Source organism: Hypomesus transpacificus, chromosome 9, assembly GCF_021917145.1.
Source record: "Hypomesus transpacificus isolate Combined female chromosome 9, fHypTra1, whole genome shotgun sequence".
Lineage (NCBI taxonomy): Eukaryota > Metazoa > Chordata > Actinopteri > Osmeriformes > Osmeridae > Hypomesus > Hypomesus transpacificus.
Window position 1 is genome coordinate 13,716,285 of NC_061068.1, and position 19,385 is coordinate 13,735,669.

At 42.0% G+C, this 19,385-nt stretch overlaps 1 protein-coding gene across 7 annotated transcripts in view; it reads right to left on the reverse strand.

Annotated features, from left to right (window-relative positions):
- LOC124471298 (NACHT, LRR and PYD domains-containing protein 12-like) overlaps nt 1-19,385 on the reverse strand; it is a 54,828-nt gene that overhangs the window by 26,249 nt on the left and 9,194 nt on the right. Inside the window, exons 1-6 of one of the 7 annotated variants that reach the window (XM_047025752.1) lie at nt 7,955-8,255; nt 2,134-2,479; nt 1,255-1,298; nt 952-1,112; nt 613-655; nt 28-83 (exon numbers count right to left, since the gene is read on the reverse strand). In XM_047025752.1, coding sequence (XP_046881708.1) covers nt 28-83; nt 613-655; nt 952-1,090 — 238 coding nt within the window. In that variant the 5' untranslated portion in view covers nt 1,091-1,112; nt 1,255-1,298; nt 2,134-2,479; nt 7,955-8,255. Of the gene's footprint in view, nt 1-27; nt 84-612; nt 656-951; nt 1,138-1,254; nt 1,299-2,133; nt 2,480-7,954; nt 8,257-19,385 lie in introns of those variants that run through there. The other 6 variants (XM_047025750.1, XM_047025748.1, XM_047025754.1 and 3 more) reach the window with 6 other exon arrangements.

A 19,385-nucleotide genomic window follows, 5' to 3' on the forward strand; every position in this document is an offset into this window, starting at 1 on the left:
GAAGGCAAGTTCAAAATACAGGCTCACCCTTGTCTTCACCACTCCTGTTTGTCTCTCTCCCTCTGTCCTCATAGATGCCTTGCCTGAAAAGGTGAATGTCAACATTGTTTTTGATTTGAACATGACAAGTTTGTTTGTCATGATTATGTGCTACAGATTTAGGTTATAGAGTTTATAAAGGTGCTGTAGATGACAGTATCTCTAGTTCTCTCTTTGCTAAAGCCATGACTGCACATTTCAGTGTTGAAATAAAACAAGTGGTGTCCACAGATTAAATTCAGTCTACAGTATTTGTTAACACAAATAGCTAATCAGCTAATCACATGGCACCACCTTATGGTTTTAGGCTTGTAGACGTGGTCAAGACAACTTGCTGAAGTTCAAGTCGATCATCATAATGGGGAAGAAAAGGGAATTAACCCTTGTGCTGCCTTCGGCATGAACAAAACATTGATTTTGATTTGAACATGACGACTTTGTTTCTTTGAGGAACTGCCTCACCTACTGTAAGCATACAAATAATTTTTCTTTTGTCAAAATGATGGTATTACCTACACTTAATTCTAACGATATCTTATGATTCCACATTAAAATATAGGTTTACTGTCTTACGTTGGTGGGGAAGTGCTTGTCTGTGGGATCGGGAATGCATCCTCTAAAACAAACAGAAACAAACAGTATAACGCCACCATGTATCATCAGCATGAGTTCAGAACAGATGGAGGCTCTCCTGCTGAATGAGTTACGGAAAAATATGTATAGTATATCATATATTTTAGCCTTGACCTTTCGTTTTTTAGACTTTGTAATTGATATGTATCAGTCTCAATTGTGTCTTATCAGTATATTTGTGTCTTATCAGTATCTCTTATGTCTTATCAGTATATATTGTGTCTTAGAGTAAGGCTCTGACTGTGAAAACACATTCTTTTTTTCCAAATAAGTTTTCACCTTTTTTCTGAGGTTCCTCAATTTTCATAATTTTCACGTATTTAATGTTGGTTACGTTGGTGGTAAGGCTGGTTATGTTGTCTCCAATGTTGTGGGTCACATTGCCTCCAACAGTTGTGTCCTTTAACACTGGAGACATGACAATGCTGCCATCCTGAGCTCTGTTGGAGAATAGATGAGTAGCTGCTTCATACACAAACACACACACAAACATTTACATTTAGTCATTTACAAACACGCATTACTTGTAACATCAAGATGAACAACAATAGTACAAAGCTCTTTTTATATCCACAAGCTCACCTGTTGTTTCTATCTCCATCCCTCCGTCATCAGGGGAGCAGGGGCTGAGGGGGGAAGCAGAAGGAGGTCAAGTATGTCTTCCTGCCAGGGCTTGCGCACACAGTACTGTAGTCCTACATCATCTAAAGACTGAAGCTGTGAGTTTGTACTTCATGACACTGGCCAGTATGCCCACAATCTTGAACTTCAATACAGAAATAATATGGACTGTGTTCAGCTGACTTTGGCCGAATACTCTGTCTTACCCCTAGCCCTTAGTTTTGCGCTTTCACGTGAGAGTAAGTGGTGTCCCAACACTCTTTTTGAGCGAGGGGTAGGGCTAAGACGAAGGGGTATACACCTCTTAAAACCAAGTGAAAACGGGAGCTTAATTGAAACCTAGGGGTATGTGAATCCTGCGCGACCGGCAACATGTGATAGCGCATGTCTACAGTTTTAACTAAACTCCCTTAGCAGCAAATTTCGTTTGATATCAGTGCTAACACAACTTTCTTTGGAGACATTGATACGTGCTAGATTATGTAACCGTAACCAAGTGGCGTCTCATTTCATAGGGGTATGTAGCTCTTCCCCCTCAGTTTCGAGGGTCAAGGGAAGGGTTAAACTAAGGGCTAGGGGTAAGGGGTAGGGGAGTCAGATGAGGAGTCAGATGGCTGAGCGGTGAGGGAGTCGGGCTAGTAATCAGAAGGTTGCCAGATCGATTCCCCGCCGTGCCAAATGACGTTGTGTCCTTGGGCTAGGCACTTCACCCTACTTGCCTCGGGGGAATGTCCCTGTACTTACTGTAAGTCGCTCTGGATAAGAGTGTCTGCTAAATGACTAAATGTAAATGTAATGTAATGGGTAAGACAGAGTAATGGGATTTGGCCTTTATCTTACTTTGAGTCTCTTTGCAGATGTATTTCTGTGTCCTTCTGTTTTCTTCTCTTGTCTGTCTCTCCCTCTTTTCTCTTCTTTTTAATGTTCAGGCCCCCTTCATCCTCCTCATGTTCTCCAGGCTCCATATCTTTTCTCTTCTCTTTCAACTCCCCTTGTCCCCTTTCATCTCCTCTCTCCTCCTCCTCCTGCTCCTCACTTCTCCTACATTTAGAACAATTGCTCCCCATGGCCTGGTCTCCTCAGTGCACCATTCATCTATTCAGTTGTTCCCTGTTTTTCACTTTTATCCTTTTTCTTTCCGTCTCTTAATCGTTGTAACTATCTGATAGAGTCACTCCATGAAGACCTGTTGAAGATGAAACCAGAGATGAGTTCTCCTTAGCCTGTCAAACAACTAGGTCCATGAGTCATGTGAGCACAGAACACCAATTCCTCTTCCCTCTTGTAACAAAACATTCTAATCTATTTTTACTATTTTTTTTACAGGCGCTAGGACACATTTCTCAATACTTGGTCACTTTTTCAAAACTCTTCACACAGTTCTCCTAACCAACTGTCAGCTCGGCACAGCAGTTACTGTTTTTCTCATTTGTTCATACACACTAAATGAAACTGGGATCCACTTGATCATCATCACATTCTTAGAACAGCAGAAGTCTTCTCTTGCAAATGTTTTACAGTTTTTCTCAGTTGTCATCTCAGTTGTCAACACACAAAATGCTCGACCGAATTTGACACTTAGACTCTGACTTTCTTTCTTTACACTCTGATGTCAATTCCACACCACCTTGTTGTCAAAACACTATACACAATGTTCAGTTGTTGCAAACACTTATCAAGTAAAATCTCAAAGCATCAGCCTATAGCACACAAATATTCAAATCTCTAAACATTCAGGTCTGTTGAGAAATTTGCAATCAGGACTGCAGCATAAAAGTGCCTTGAGCCTCTGTTTTTGGTGAACAATGGAGAACTTTGAGGAGATCGACAACTAGAGAAGGAGAAGGGGTAAGAGTGAGAGGAGGAAGAGGAGGACAAGAAGCAGGGGGACAAGAGGGAGGGAGAGTAGCAGGTTGAGGAGTAGGACAGAGAGAAGGAAGAGGAAGAGGACAAGGATAAAGAGGAGGACAAGGAGGAGTAGGAGGAGGAAAAGGACAAGGAGAAGAAAGAGGAGGAGGAAAAAGAAGGAGAACGGTCGTCTCTAATGAGATTCAGGCTACTGTGGTAGACGATGTGCTCAACCCTGGTTTGAGCATGAGAAAGGCTGGCCAGAGGGTCCAACCAAATCTCAGCCGCTTCACAGTTGCTGCCATCATTAGAAACTTCAGGATGGAGAACAGGTATGAAATATATTTGCCTTGTGTACTGCGATACTGCATATCAATAGAATACAGTGTGCTCACAGTATTTTGCAGGACTGAAAGAGAACCACACTGTGGAGGAAGAACACACACGAGACTGAAACTGTAAATATGGTTTGTGGGAACAACGCTATCACACTCCAACAAATACAAACTATGATCCTGGCTGACCATGCTACATTCAGGAACGTCCAGACCGTCAGCCTACATTGGACCGTATTCTTCGCAGGAATGCCATGCGGATGAAACAGGTGTACAGGGTCCCATTCGACCCCTAACACAGGCCGCGTCAAGGAGTATGGATGAGGCCCTCTGGTCAGACAGGAACCGAAGGCATGATTCCTAATTCATTTTTGTGAAGGTTGAGCAGGCCGGTTTACAGTACTGTTCTCTGTGTGTACCGAAATAACACTTTTTTTGCTGCATATTTGTGTGCTTTTTTAGGTGTGACTATGAAAAAAAGTTGGCCTACACTGAGACATTTTACAAAAGGAGAAATGGCTCATTCTACAGAGTCATTGTCATTCATATGTTGTGTTCCATTTCTATAATTGTGTTTTCAATTATGCACTACAGTGTGCTGTGAATGCTTGGTAGTGTGCAGCAAATGCTTAGTTGTGTGTATTGTTATGAATGGTATGTGTGCGTCATTTGAAAATATGTTTGTGTGTACCAAATGAGAACATGAGTTCCATTTTGTGAACAGGTAAGAGATTTGATGGCATAGAGTCATCTCGCAAAGGGAGTGTCAGGTTTAGCACTTTGTGTGTGAGGTTTTCAGTTTTGTGTGTGCAGTTTTGAGAAAGCTGTTATTGTTTTGAGCAACGTGTATTACAGTTTTTTTTATTCGCTTTGGTACTATTTTCACAAGTATGTGGTAAAACCTCACAACTGTAAGTACAAAACTCAAAGCAAATCATCAAAAAGTCTGTTTTTTCAAACATGTAATCACATGTTGAATTGACAAAGTACAATGCACGAAATACACAATCACTTTTTCACCACACCTAATCAGTGTGTCATCAAAGAAATACTTTTCATATGAAGTAATTGTCTTTCACAATGCAATGCTCACGATACTTTTGATATGCTTCTCATCTAATTTGCGTAAATACATTTGACCAACACTTAATCAAACTGATCTTAATGGTTAATTACTGAACCGTTTGGTAAACCTATATATTTTCATTTCAGCAATAAACAGTATATCGATTTTGAGAACTACAGAAATAAAATGTGTTTTTGTACGAACATATAAATTAACCACACATGATGAATACTCGATATTGATACTTGATTTCAGATTGGGGTAACCACAATTGGTCGTTAGATATACGTAAAAGTGGGGGTGTAAACACTGGCAATTTCTTTCAACATGGAGCAGGATAGACAGCAGGTAATAGGAAGAGCTTGTGGACAAGGCATCCGTCAGAGAGGTGGGCATGGGCACCAACAGAGAGGCCAGAGAGGTGGGCATGGGCACCAACAGAGAGGTCAGAGAGGTGGGCATGGGCACCAACAGAGAGGCCAGAGAGGTGGGCATGGGCACCAACAGAGAGGTCAGAGAGGTGGGCATGGGCACCAACAGAGGGGTCAGAGAGGTGGGCATGGGCACCAACAGAGAGGTCAGAGAGGTGTGCATGGGGCCTCTAAATGTTATGTTTTGTTCTCATTCAGTTACGTACGTAAAAGAAAGTATACCTATGTTACAATTACAGTATATCTGAAAAATAGTATAAAAACGAATTTGGCCAAATGATTGTAGACAATGTCTTCATTGATCCTTCACTTGATTACACATAGGATGGATATTTTGGAAGTTATAGATTATGTAAATGCGAGTAATGTAAATGCATTGCCTAATGTGAAACTGTGTAATCTGTCTTTTACATAGTACTGTAGCATATTAAAGTAATTTCAGCACTTCTAAGGCTGTTACGATGAGGGACTGTGTTTGATGGTGTTATGATGAGAGACTGTGTGTTTGATGGTGTTACGATGAGGGACTGTGTGTTGGATGGTGTTACGATGAGGGACTGTGTGTTGCAAGTTGAATGAAACAGGGGGACAGACTTCATGTTCCAGTCAAGGGGGCTGGCGCTGCCTTGGTGTTTAGAGTGGGGGGCTCAGCTTGTGGGATCCTGCTGTGTGTCATGGTGGGTGTTGACAGAACCCCCCAAGAGGTGCTCTGGACCAAATGAGGACAAACGATTGTCCTTTAGTTTGATCTCTTATGACACCAAGTCCTAGACCTACAGTATGTCTTGGAAAATCTGAAGACACTGTGCGCTCAAATAGTCAGGATGCCGGATTACAAAAGAAATATGAATTCAATATAAAAAAGTACTGAACAGAGTACTCTGTGATTGATCCACTGGAGGACATGTAACACAAGTGTCGTTCAACTGAGTGATAAGAATGCTAAAACATGCCATGTCTTATATAGACTCACAACATCTGGTCATTCTAAAGCCCCTGTCACACCATAACGTTCTGGTCAACGTTCTCTGACTGTTCTAATCATTCAATTTCAAGCGATCTAGGGCGAGGTGGACACATCTGGCGTATGATTAACGTGTGACTATAATGCATGACTAGCTTGGGACTGACGCATGAGAAGCGTGTTACAGCGACCAAGTAAGACACCCCTGAAAACTATTAGCGTGTGATGACGTGTCACTGGGTCGCGACGACGTGTGACGAAAACAAACTATGAAAACAACCTTTGAACAGGGGGCACATGGGGCACATGGGGACCACCACCCTCTATATCCATTTCCATTTCTTTCTCTCTCTTTTTCTCTCTCTTTTTCTCTCTCTTTTTCTCTCTCTCTCTCTCTCTCTCTCTCTCTCTCTCTCTCTCTCTCTCTCTCTCTCATACATGAAACAATTTCATGTATGAGGAAATGTTGCTGCTCTCTGACAGTATAAACTTCCTGTAGTAACAGTGACTAAATAACATCTTCTGTGTTGCCAACCTCTGTGTTCTGTGTGAACTATGTAATGAATGAGGAAACATCTGTAGTTTAACCCAGGCAGCACCAGCAGTTATGGATCCCATGACAAAGTACTGGAAACCTGGTTAGTTTGGGATATGAAATAGTAACTGTGCTTTGGGTATATTTATAGGTAAGATATTCTGTATGTCGATGTAGACCACAAACATAACCTGTCCCTTATAAATATAATCATGCCACTCATGCCACTTCACACCAATAAATCATTCAGCAGTGTACAAAGACAAGTAGAATGGAGCAACAAAAACAGACTAAGGTAAACTAAAGTTAACCCTATGCTGACAGTGATAGCTAGTTAAATCTACTGTCTGGAGGTGCTCAAAATGAAATATAGAAAATGTATATTTTCATTGCCACATTAATCATAATGACATTTTGTATTTACCAATAATTCTTCAACAAAAAGGAAATATTCTTGTTACTCAGCACCCTCCCCCCTCTTTATCTCCACTGTAGAGTTTAGTTTGATTGGTAACACTTTACAATAAGGGTGCATTAATTAGCATTCATTAATGCATTAACTAATGCATGAATCATCATCAGTTAATACATACCTCAGAAAGTACTTAATGATGCACTAATCATGAGCACATCATTTGGTAATGGGGAGTCACATATGATTTACTATTAATTAAATCTGGAATCATGTATCAATTCCTATTGACATCAACACATTAACTGATAGGTGAGTTAACTACTTTAGTTAATCGTGCAAACTATGACTGTTAGTTAACTGTGTGAACTAAAACCCTGAGTTAACCGGGTAAACAAAGGTTGCCATGGGTTATCTCTTTGATTCACTATCAAAAGTTGTTAGCACTAGTTCCCCAGTTTATAGAGGACCAAAGCACTCTAAAAATTATATGCAAATGTAATATTCTTTAAACCCTTAATGACACATAGTGTTGTTGTCATATATCCTAGTCTGTCTCCTTCCCTGGACACTGATAACTGATAACACAGTACATCCTCTTCCTGTTGATCAGCACAGGTGGGAGGTCCTTAACCACTGACTAACATTGTTGCCAACACACAATAGCCTATGATAACATTTATAGACACAATACACATGTTTAACAAACATTAAATAATGTTCAGTGTAACCTAGGATCTATGCTCAGATGTCCAGTATTTGAAAGGGTAAGACATCAGACCAGGAATAGATATGTTAATTTACTTAATTGGGGAGTCAGATGGCTCAGCGGTGAGGGAGTCGGGCTAGTAATCAGAAGGTTACTGGATCAATTCCCCGCCGTGCCAAATGACGTTGTGTCCTTGGGTAAGGCACTTCACCCTACTTGCCTCGGGGGGAATGTCCCTGTACTTAGCTACTGTAAGTCGCTCTGGATAAGAGCGTTTGCTAAATGTAAAATGTAAATGTTAATCATAACCTATCCTGGATTGACAGTAAATCAAACATATGAATAAACACCTTCTACTGACCTTTATAAAAGTCTGGTTTCACCATCAGCCTCCTCTCTGTGCTCCATCTGGTTCTGTGTGTGTCTGACAGTAATGCTGACAGTCTGATCACCTGTAGTGCTGCCTTGTACTCATCTAATCCCAAACTTGAAGACACTTCTTACTGCTGTTGTTATTGTTACTGTTCATTGAACATTCTGTATAATTCAAGTCCAAACATAAACCCTCACTCTTGGTTGATCCTGTTTGGAGTCTCATTACTGGAACTTTCTTATGTAAGGGTGCATGCATGCCCAAACATGATGGGAGAAAGGCAGAGGTTTAAAGGAGAGACGGGGAGGGGGGGAGAGGAGGTAAAGGAGACAGGGGGTGAGGAGGAGAGAGGGGGAGGAGTAGAGGAGGAGAGAGGAGGTAAAGGAGACAGGGGGTGAGGAGGAAAGAGGGGAGGAGTAGAGGAGGAGAGAGGAGGTAAAGGTGACAGGGGGTGAGGAGGAGAGAGGGGGAGGAGTAGAGGAGGAAAGAGGGGGAGGAGTAGAGGAGGAAAGAGGAGGTAAAGGAGACAGGGGGGAGGAGGAGAGAGGGGGAGGTGTAGAGGAGGAGAGAAGAGGTAAAGGTGACAGGAAGTGAGGAGGAGAGAGGGGGAGGAGTAGAGGAGGTAAAGGAGACAGGGGGGAGGAGAGAGGGGGAGGTGTAGAGGAGGAGAGAGGAGGTAAAGGAAACAGGGGGTGAGGAGGAGAGAGGGGAAGGAGTAGAGGAGGAGAGAAGAGGTAGAGGAAACAGGGGGTGAGGAGGAGAGAGGCGGAGGAGTAGAGGAGGAGAGAGGAGGTAAAGGAGACAGGGGGTGAGGAGGAGAGAGGGGGAGGTGTAGAGGAGGAGAGAGGAGGTAAAGGTGACAGGGGGTGAGGAGGAGAGATGGAGAGGAGGAGAGAGGGGGAGGAGTAGAGGAGGAAAGAGGAGGTAAAGGAGACAGGGGGGAGGAGGAGAGAGGGGGAGGAGTATAGGAGGAGAGAGGAGGTAAAGGAGACAGGGGGTGAGGAGGAGAGAGGGGGAGGACTTGATCCTGGTTAAGGCGTGTTGTGACTCACACTTCAGATACTTTTTTTTTCTTAACCTGAATCTTGACGGGTAGGAGAGAGATACAGAAAAAGATAATGTACACTGTGTATATGTGTGAATGTGTTTGTATCAGTGTACTGTATATGTAAATATACTGTATGTAAGTGTGAGTGGAGGAGAATGTAGCACACCACTGTGTGGTGTGTGTATTTATGTGTATGTGTGTAGGTTTATATAGGGTGACCAGATTTGAGTTTGTGAAAAAGAGAACACTTCGGCGCGTTGGGGGGGGGGGGGGGGGGGGGGGGGGAGTTGGCGTGGTGTATTGTATGCCGCACTATCTCATCAAAATGACAGTTTTCTCTACAGTCAGAGTTCGCACAAGAAGTTGCCCTTTCCGAAACTTGTAAAGGTGTAATAGTTGGTGAAAGACCCAGACAAACACGAATATCCAACGAGGTAAAAACCCGGACGATTTTGGAATCCCTGCCGGACGCATTTTTTAGGTCTAGAAAAGAGGACATGTCCGGGTAAAAGAGGACGTCTGGTCACCCTAGTTTATATAATAATAATATTATATGTGTATGTTTGTAGGTTTGCTGTATATATACTGTATAGTCTGTTTGTGTTGTCAATATTTGACATATATTTTAACTTGCCAATAAAGCACTTAAAATGTTTTGATTAAAAGTGAAAGAGAGTGGGGGTGAGAGAGAGAGAGAGAGAGAGAGAGAGAGAGAGAGGGAGGTAAGAAAGAGAGGGAGGTAAGAAGGAGAGGGAGGGAAGGATAGAGAATGTTTTCCATTATTGTGTGTGGAAGCACTAATAAGTGGTTCACAATGCAGCCATGTCCTAGTGCTGCCCCCTAGTGGTGATACAGGACACTTGTAAATGTCAAGACTTTACAAGTGTTTACAGCAAGATTGTTGGACTATGGTTGTGTAGATGTAAAGGCAAGGCCAGCCATGCAAAACACCACACAGTTGAAAGGGTACTTTGGTTGTGTCTTCTGTTGACATCCTGGTACTCTAGTAGAGAAACAGGTGAAGTACACTGTGCTGCTACAGAACATCCTGACAGAGAGGCAAAGAACATGCTGGAAGATACATTGCAAGCAGTAGAGAAACAGGTGAAGGACACTGTGGAGGTAGTCAGGTGGAGGAGAGCAGGAGGGAGATACAGGTGGAGGTAGTCAGGTGGAGGAGAGCTGGAGGGAGATACAGGTAGAGGTAGTCAGGAAGTGTGAGTCTGCAGACCGATCAAAGATCCACACAGGATTGTAACAAGTCAAACTGAATGGGTGTAAACGGAGTGTGGGTTTTTCTATTGCTCCTCATATGTGACTGAGCCAAACACCTAAAAGCTGGGTCATCTCTGATGGTCCATATTTAAGATGAGCTGCTTCACTGCCTCTCTGAGTTTGTAACTTTGTGGCAGTGGAGGACTCTACTGGAGATTCTACTGTATGGGGCTGCAACTAACGATTATTTTGGTAATCGACTAATCTATCGACTATTTTTTCGATTAATCGACTATCTAATGATTAAAAGAACGACAACATTTGAAATTTGAATTCAAATGTATTGAATTGTACATTGTACAATCAACCCTGTTGAGTTACAAGTTGTGTAAACATGTAAACATCATTATAAATATTCAAAATAGTAATACAAATTAAAGTGCAAAAATGCTTTTAAAAGTGAAGTGCAAACAAAGTTTTAATTAATGTTGGCTTATCATATTTTTGTATAATGCTAGAGTAGATCTCTCGTAATTGTGTTAATATGAAATTATTATTTTTTCACAATATTTAGTTGGACGAATGCATGAGGAATGAAGTGGAAGAGGTTAACTATTCAGAACGAACGAAAAGACAGGCTACTCTGATAATTCACTGATTAACTACATTGCACGTAACATAACTGAAGTGGCATTAGCAAGCATCCTCCATGAGACGTTCTGATAATTCACTGATTAACTATTAACGGGGAGTCAGATGGCTGGGCGGTGAGGGAGTCGGGCTAGTAATCAGAAGGTTGCCGGATCGATTCTCCGCCACGCCACATGATGTTGTGTCCTTGGGCAAAGCACTTCACCCTACTTGCCTCGGGGGAATGTCCCTGTACTTACTGTAAGTCGCTCTGGATAAGAGCGTCTGCTAAATGACTAAATGTAAATGTATACTGTATACATACTTACATTTATACTTTAACCCGTTAATTAGTAGCGTCACGTATATGTGATTGTTCGAAAGCGGGCCCCACAGAGTACCGTCACACATATGTGATTCTGAACATTCCAACCGACTATTTTCCGATAGACAAAAACGATATGACAAACGCTATAGTATGGCTTCAAAATTTACAATTGGGAGGCTAACAAGTAACACTAGCAGGTAGTAGCATTGCTACGAGTATTATGCTAGGTTGCTAGGTAACGGAAGCTAACTAAAGCTAGCTAGCTTTCGTTTCGAAAAAATAACTCACTCTGCTGGCAGCGTCGGTAATATTTAGAACTCACTCCTCTAAAGGTTAACAATGTTTGAAATATTTCCAATGAAATATAAAATGTAGCCAATAAAGTACTTTAAATTTAAAGTATACAGTAGAGAGAGGGAGAGAGAGAGGGAAGGGTAGAGAGGGAGTGAAAGAGGGAGAGAGGGGTAGAGAGGTAGGCAGAGAGGGAGAGAGAGGGTAGAGAGACAAAGATAGAGAGGTAAGGATGCACTATAGAAAGCATTCTGACTGGTTGTATCACAGTGTGGTATGGGAGCTGCACAGACCGGGACCGCAAGGCCCTACGAAGTGTGGTCCGTTCTGCTGAGTTCATCATCGGCAGGAAGCTCCCAGCCCTACAGGACACCTACCACACACGTTGCCTTAGGAAAGCCAGCAGGATTCTAAGAGACTGTTCCCACCCATCCTTCAGTCTCTTTACCCCGTTGCCTTCTGGCAGGCGTTACCGCAGCATCCGGTCGCGCACACGCAGACTGGACAACAGTTTCTACCCAAGGGTCATCAGGCTTCTCAATGGACACTGATATGGACATTTTTACTGCACACTAGTCACTTATACACTGTCACTTTCAGCTACTGGTTGCTCTTCAGTAACATTGCACTACTGTACCTCGCCACCAGGCTCCTGTTTGGTCATTGACAAAGTCACTGATCTGTAAATTTGCAAATTTTGTGTATTAGGGTTAGTATAGCGTACTATTTATTGTTATCTGTAATTTAGGAAGTTTTAGTGTTAGGGTTAGTATAGTCGTTTATTTATTGCTATCTGTATATTTAGGAAGTTCACTTATCTAAGCTCAGCATAGATGTAAATTTGTTCTGTGTACTTATATGTTATGTTATGCCAAGTGCTTGCGTTGTCTTGTCTTAAGAATTTCAGTGCCCAGTCTAACCTTGTGTTGCTCTGTGCACCTGACAAATAAAAGACTTGAACTTGAACTTGAGGAGAGAGAGGCGAGAGGGAGGAATATGCCTACTGTGTTACCCCTGTGTTTACTCATTGATGCACTTCAAAGAACCATCTGTGGTCAGTTTATTAGTTGCTGCCAGTTTTTGAAGCATGTGTACAGTGGTATGGTTTAAGTCCATCCATGGGTTCCCATGTGGGTCTGTGTGGTGAGTGTTGGTATGTCCTTTTGTGTGTTTTTGTCACTGTTTTCTAATTGGAGGCTTTAGCTAAACTCACCCTGGATCCTGATCTGTAAATGTAGATTGGAAGGACTTGAATTAAATCATTGTCTAATAGTATCTGTAGTCTAATCCACCCCTGTACAGGTCTCTATGTAGTCTAATCCACCACACCTGTACAGGTCTCTATGTAGTCTAATCCACACCTGTACAGGTCTCTATGTAGTCTAATTCACCACACCTGTACAGGTCTCTATGTAGTCTAATCCACACCTGTACAGGTATCTATGTAGTCTAATCCACACCTGTACAGGTCTCTATGTAGTCTAATCCACACCTGTTCAGGTCTCTATGTAGTCTAATCCACCACACCTGTACAGGTCTCTATGTAATCTAATCCACACCTGTACAGGTCTCTATGTAGTCTAATCCACACCTGTACAGGTCTCTATGTAGTCTAATCCACACCTGTTCAGGTCTCTATGTAGTCTAATCCACCACACCTGTACAGGTCTCTATGTAGTCTAATCCACACCTGTACAATGTAGTCTAATCCACACCTATACAGGTCTCTATGTAGTCTAATCCACACCTGTAAAGGTCTCTATGTAGTCTAATCCACCACACCTCTACAGGTCTCTATGTAGTCTAATCCACACCTGTACAGGTCTCTATATAGTCTAATCCACACCTGTACAGGTCTCTATGTAGTCTAATCCACACCTGTACAGGTCTCTACATTCTCTACATTCCTTTCTTTTATTAAAAGCAACAACAGTGAGGATTTTCGCTATGATCTCAAACTCTTTGTATTTGTTCTATATTAATGTTTGCTCTTCTTGTATGAAGTACGGCACTCTACACTTGTCCGTGTTCGTAATTGGGGTGTGCTTGCCTTTCGGCGAGCACAAACCATTGTAATCTCACATATATATTATTGGGGTGTGCTTGCCTTTCGGCGAGCACAAACCATTGTAATCTCACATATATATTATTATTATTATTATTGTTTCTCTTCACACCCCTAAAACTCAGTCAATATTTGGACTACATAGACAACCCAGGTGTCAAAAGTTTCGTCTTGGTAGCGATTGAGTTGCTTGTATTGGGATTTACGTTCCGTTACACGGTTTAAGTAGACATTAAGAATTTGTGGCGAAAGGTGAAGCTAATGGTGGCTAACTTGCTAGCCACAGTCACTGACGCCACTAACGTCACTAACGTCACGAAAGCTCGCGTGACTATCTCTAGCAGAACATTAGTTTTAGCAGCTTGTTAACTTATGGGAGATGGCTAGGCTAACTGCTTTACTGCAAGGCAGCTGCAGAAACGCCACAAGCAAAGAGGCCTGGGTGATAACTATTTGCTCATGTTACTTTGTGATATGACACACAGTTGTAATGTGTGATGTACAATATAAGCTAATATTATTAAGGAAGTACATCTACTTTCGGAAACAGTCTACTATTTCACTGAAGCATTAGCATCATGACATTAGCCTCTGTTGCCCGGGAAACACATACTACAGCTGTCTATGATGCATCTGTTTTCAATCGTTAAAATAAACATTCCTCACACGGATATATTATGACATTAGATTACAAGTAAACGATTTGTGGGTGAAATTATCATTACCAGTGGTTTCAAACCAGTATTGCTCACGACACTGCAACGCTGTAGCCTAGTCTACTAACGCTAGCTAACAAAAACATCTCCACAGCTGTTTACAGTAGGAATTCAAACAGCGGCACATCCATTGCCACAACCTAAACTTTGTCAATCGGTTCATGAAAATAATTCATTTCAGCCTAGACCGTAAAACGGATGTAACGTTAAATCGAATTCAACCAACGCAATCGCTACAGTACCAAGACGAACAGTCTAGTATGTAGTACAATCTACTGGGGCAGCTTCTCCACACAGGCCTTATTGCATTCTGCCTTGTTACTGACAATGATCGCTACCACTGACATTTTTATGAATGAGGGATTTCCCCCTAAATAAATGTCAAGCTTATTTACGTTTTGGGGGGCATATTTTCAGTTAGCAGATGATACTATTTGAATCGCGATTCCATCTGAGATAGCTATACTACTGCTGGTACAGTACAGTAACGTTTTTTAAAAGAAGCTTATGAATCAATGCAATGAGTAGGCTACTAATGCCTGAAAATATCACGAGAAGGGAAAAACTTACAATGATGTTTAAATCATAGAGATTAGGTCATTTTTTACACCGGTATATTTAGCCAATTTAAAACCTGCATAAGTAGCCTAATGTGTCACATTAAAGAGTTGTCTTAATAACAAATAGCCAGCTAGACCATATACTAGACGCCCAGCAGAAGTTTGTAGCCATATAAGGCCTATCTATATATATAGGCTACTTGATTTGGCTGCAAGATTTGCTGATTTTGGGTGTCCAAGATATGAAGGATTCTGATCTGTAGCAACAGTCTAGCCATGTAGCTAAGCCTTCTCCGGGAAGAGTGGATTTTCGAAGTCTGGAAGACAAATTTATGCTAGTGCTACTTGCCCCACTGCACTGGACAAGTTATTAAAACTCAAATAAAATGAAACGCAATGTTAGGCCTACTTCACGTTATGTGCCACTCATTAGGCTACGTCTATCGATTTTATTTGACCGAATTCTGCATCAGTAAAACACCAAAAAAGTGTCTTCGTCCCAAGATCTCTACAAACCGGCTAATTCAATCAAGCAGCGCTGCAAGACCCAGTGAAATGTATATCCTAGCTAGCCGTTTAGGCTGAAATGAAGTATTTTCATGAACAAGTTTTGACATTGACAAAGTTGAGGCTGTGGCAATGAAGTTAAGTAACAACTTTGTTGCAGGAGCATTCTTTGTCTACGTTGCGAGCTAACATTGTCCGGTAGGCTTCTTCGCTATAAATAATGATGTCGCTATAAATAATGATGTTAAACCGAGACCATAAGCCCTCAAAGAAAATGTAAGGTCAAAGAAACAAAAGAAAGGTTTGAGGTTACTCTGAAAATTATCAATACAATAGGCTAATGTAATAATACAACTCCTAAATCCTTTTCTAACTAGACTCCTCTATCTTGCATAATGAAACATAACGTTTTTTAAGTAGTCTAATCAATAAGCCTGCGCTTGCCATCATTACTCAAATGATGCCATTCAGGGCGGTAAAATTACAAAATAGGACGCAAGTGTCTCAGAAAAAATAGAGAGCTATTTGTCTTCAACATCTTCGGGGATGTACCGACCCGACGGTGTCCACCTTGATCACGTTGGAAACAATGTGTTCTCGGGAAACATCCAAGACGGTCTCCGACGACTCCTGTTCTAGCCACAGCACACAACAACGGCTCTTTTAAGAGCCACCCATAATGTAAAAAAATGAGCAATTAGACCGTTCAAAGTGCCGTTGTAATTTTACAACCATGGGGTCTTACAGGGTTAAATGGTACCATCTTTACATCTTTGAAGTGTGTCATAAAAAGCGGCGTCACGTAGGCTAGGCATTGCGAGGTCAGCTCACGATGTAGGCTATACGGTAGGCTACTCCATATAGCGAGCAACTCTACATTCATACGTCTCTGAGCTTGCTTTAAAATAACAGAAAACATTAATATATTGAAGTTGATAGGCTACATTTAGATGCTCTTATGAATCAAAACGTCCTACCACTTGAGAAATACGGTCCTACACATAATTAGACAAATGCAATATTAGATGTCCCATAGCCTACAACCTCATAACCAGGTGCAACAGTTGCCTCGAGAGGATTAGATTAGAGTTGAAGAAGCAGATGCTGTGTCTTCCCTTGTTGGGCAACCAACAAGTTGTTTATATCTGATTACAATTTAATAAGTTACCAAGCGCTGCATCTTCATGAGCTACATTTGGCCTCCTCCTTACCAGTATCACCTCTCCTCCATCTGAGTGATACATGTAATTTTTACAAAATTATTATCAAGGGAACACAATGGTCAGAACTACAGTCATACATTTAAATGCTTTTTGAAATATTTAAACACCAGGAGACTATGGGCAGCTGGGGCAGCCGCAAGCACACCCTCACAATTTCCCCAGAAATTGTATGCTGTCTAGTTGGTCATATTTAGCAAGCACGCCTTTATGTGAACGCGCTCATCGCTCAATTGGGGACACCTGGGTTGAGTTAAGGAGTTTGTGACATCACCAGGGGACAGGTAGTGGAGGGATGTTACATCCATGTTACTGGACCAGTGAGGTGGCAACACCCCAAAATTGTGGTAATGGCCGACACTACATCTCCCACCAATTGGATAGGTTTAGTTGTGTGAGCCACCTAATTAAGTTAGGACTAGAAAAGGGGGGAAGGGAAAGAACAGGGAGATAAACCAGAGAGACAAAGGGCACATGGCTGGTTAGATTGGACCAGAATAGCAGTTTGAATTCTAAGCCCTGTTTGGTGAGTGAAGGAGGGCATTGAAGGGGAAAGTAGTTTTTGTTTAACTTTTGTGGATTTTTGTTGGACTGTGGAAGTTTGGAGGAGGAACCTGCCTGAATTTATTATTTTTGTCTGTTCATGGAAAATAAAGTGCCGTCTTGCTGTTGAACCTGTGTTTGCATTGTCCTTCCCGCCCCGTTGCACTGCCTCACTCTGCGCTAGTCGGCTCTTCTCGCGACGCTACAAGTTGATAACCACCGTCGCGATACTGCTTTGCGTGATCGCGGTTGTTAGATTTAGTGAAGCAAGATAAGGATAATTTATCCCGGTTGTGTTGAACTTGCTTGGTAGTACAGGGCCCTGTACAGACCTCTATATGCAGCCTGCCTACCTGTTGAAGTGCAGGCTCTTCTCTCACCCTCCCTTCACCATCACCACTCAGCTTTACTGCCAGCTCTTCCAGTAGCTTCCAGTACCCCTATATTCTGATGTCTCGCTAATTTATCCATTGTATTAATTGGTATAGCCCTTTTCAACAGCAACCTTTCATCAGCAGTGTCACAGAGGGCTTCACAGATGCCCACAGACCTAGCCTGGCTGCCTGCCCAACTTAGCCCCGCCCACAAAAACATTTGGTCGGGAAGTTGGGTCTGGGCAGCTCGGTTGGGGAAAAACTATGTCCGAACAGGAGCTGTTCGGAGCAATGAAATTGTCAGGGCGGGCTTTATACGATGATGGACAGATGATCAACAGTAACATAATCAACCACGTCACCAAAGAGCGCTTGGGTTGAATTTGCTTTCAACAAACAACATATTACATTGCTCTGATTTTGTAGGTCTATCCAATTGAGTGAAGGCATTTGTTTTACGAGTTCGGTTGAAACACTTCCCATAGTCACAGCCCAACAGAGAGTTCTCACTCATATTCTGACTAGAATTATGAGTATGACAACGTCAGGCTACCACAGACCAGCACCTGTAACCAATCAGCAGTGTCACAGAGGGCTTCACAGATGCCCACAGACCAGCACCTATAACCAATCAGCAGTGTCACAGAGGGCTTCACAGATGCCCACAGACCAGCACCTATAACCAATCAGCAGTGTCACAGAGGGCTTCACAGATGCCCACAGACCAGCACCTATAACCAATCAGCAGTGTCACAGAGGGCTTCACAGATGACCACAGACCAGCACCTATAACCAATCAGCAGTGTCACAGAGGGCTTCACAGATGCCCACAGACCATCACCTATAACCAATCAGCAGTGTCACAGAGGGCTTCACAGATGATCACAGATCAGCACCTATAACCAATCAGCAGTGTCACAGAGGGCTTCACAGATGCCCACAGATCAGCACCTATAACCAATCAGCAGTGTCACAGAGGGCTTCACAGATGCCCACAGTCCAGCACCTATAACCAACCTGACCCAAACTCACACTCCCTTCACTGTTTCACTAATGGACACATCCCATCCCTTAGTTATTGTTGACTGCTTTTCTCAGTTTAGTTCAGTACATGAATAACTTTGCAACCCCATGTGTGCAATCGTTTTTGTCACAGACTAAAAGCCAGCCAAGACAGGTTTTGTTGTGCAAGGCTCCATCTTCTCTTCAAGAGGAAGCGTTGTGGTCTGTTGGGAACATTTCCTGCTCAAAACCAGTTCTCAGTTTGAGCTGAGTGAATCAGGAAGGAAAACTTCTCATCTAATATGTGCATCAAAATAAAATAGGTCCTCTCATTCACCAAAATTCAGTGCATCTCCTTAAAGAATAAATAAAATTAAATAAATAAAACAATCAATAAAATGCAGCAAAACTTCAACATGGCACTATTTTCCATTTTCCATTGTGTTAATATATTTTAGGAAGCAAAAAAAAACGTTAATACTAATGACACACATTGACACATTTTAAGTATTGCTCGATCACGAGATCTGGGTTGTGGGAAGCCAAAATTCTGATTGTGATTACAATTTGACTAATTATGCAGCCCTAACCCCTGCACTACACAGTACATAGATCCACTATATACTATTCACTACACATACCTGCTATAGACTATACACCGCACAGACTCACTATAAACTATACAGACCCACTGTATACTACACACTATACACTACACATACTTACTATATACTATACACTACACAGACCCACTATATACTACACACTATACACTACACATTCTAACTAAATACTATACACTACACAGACCCACTATATACTATACACTACACATTCTAACTATATACTATACACTACACAGACCCACTATATACTACACAGTATACACTACACATTCTAACTATATACTATACACCACA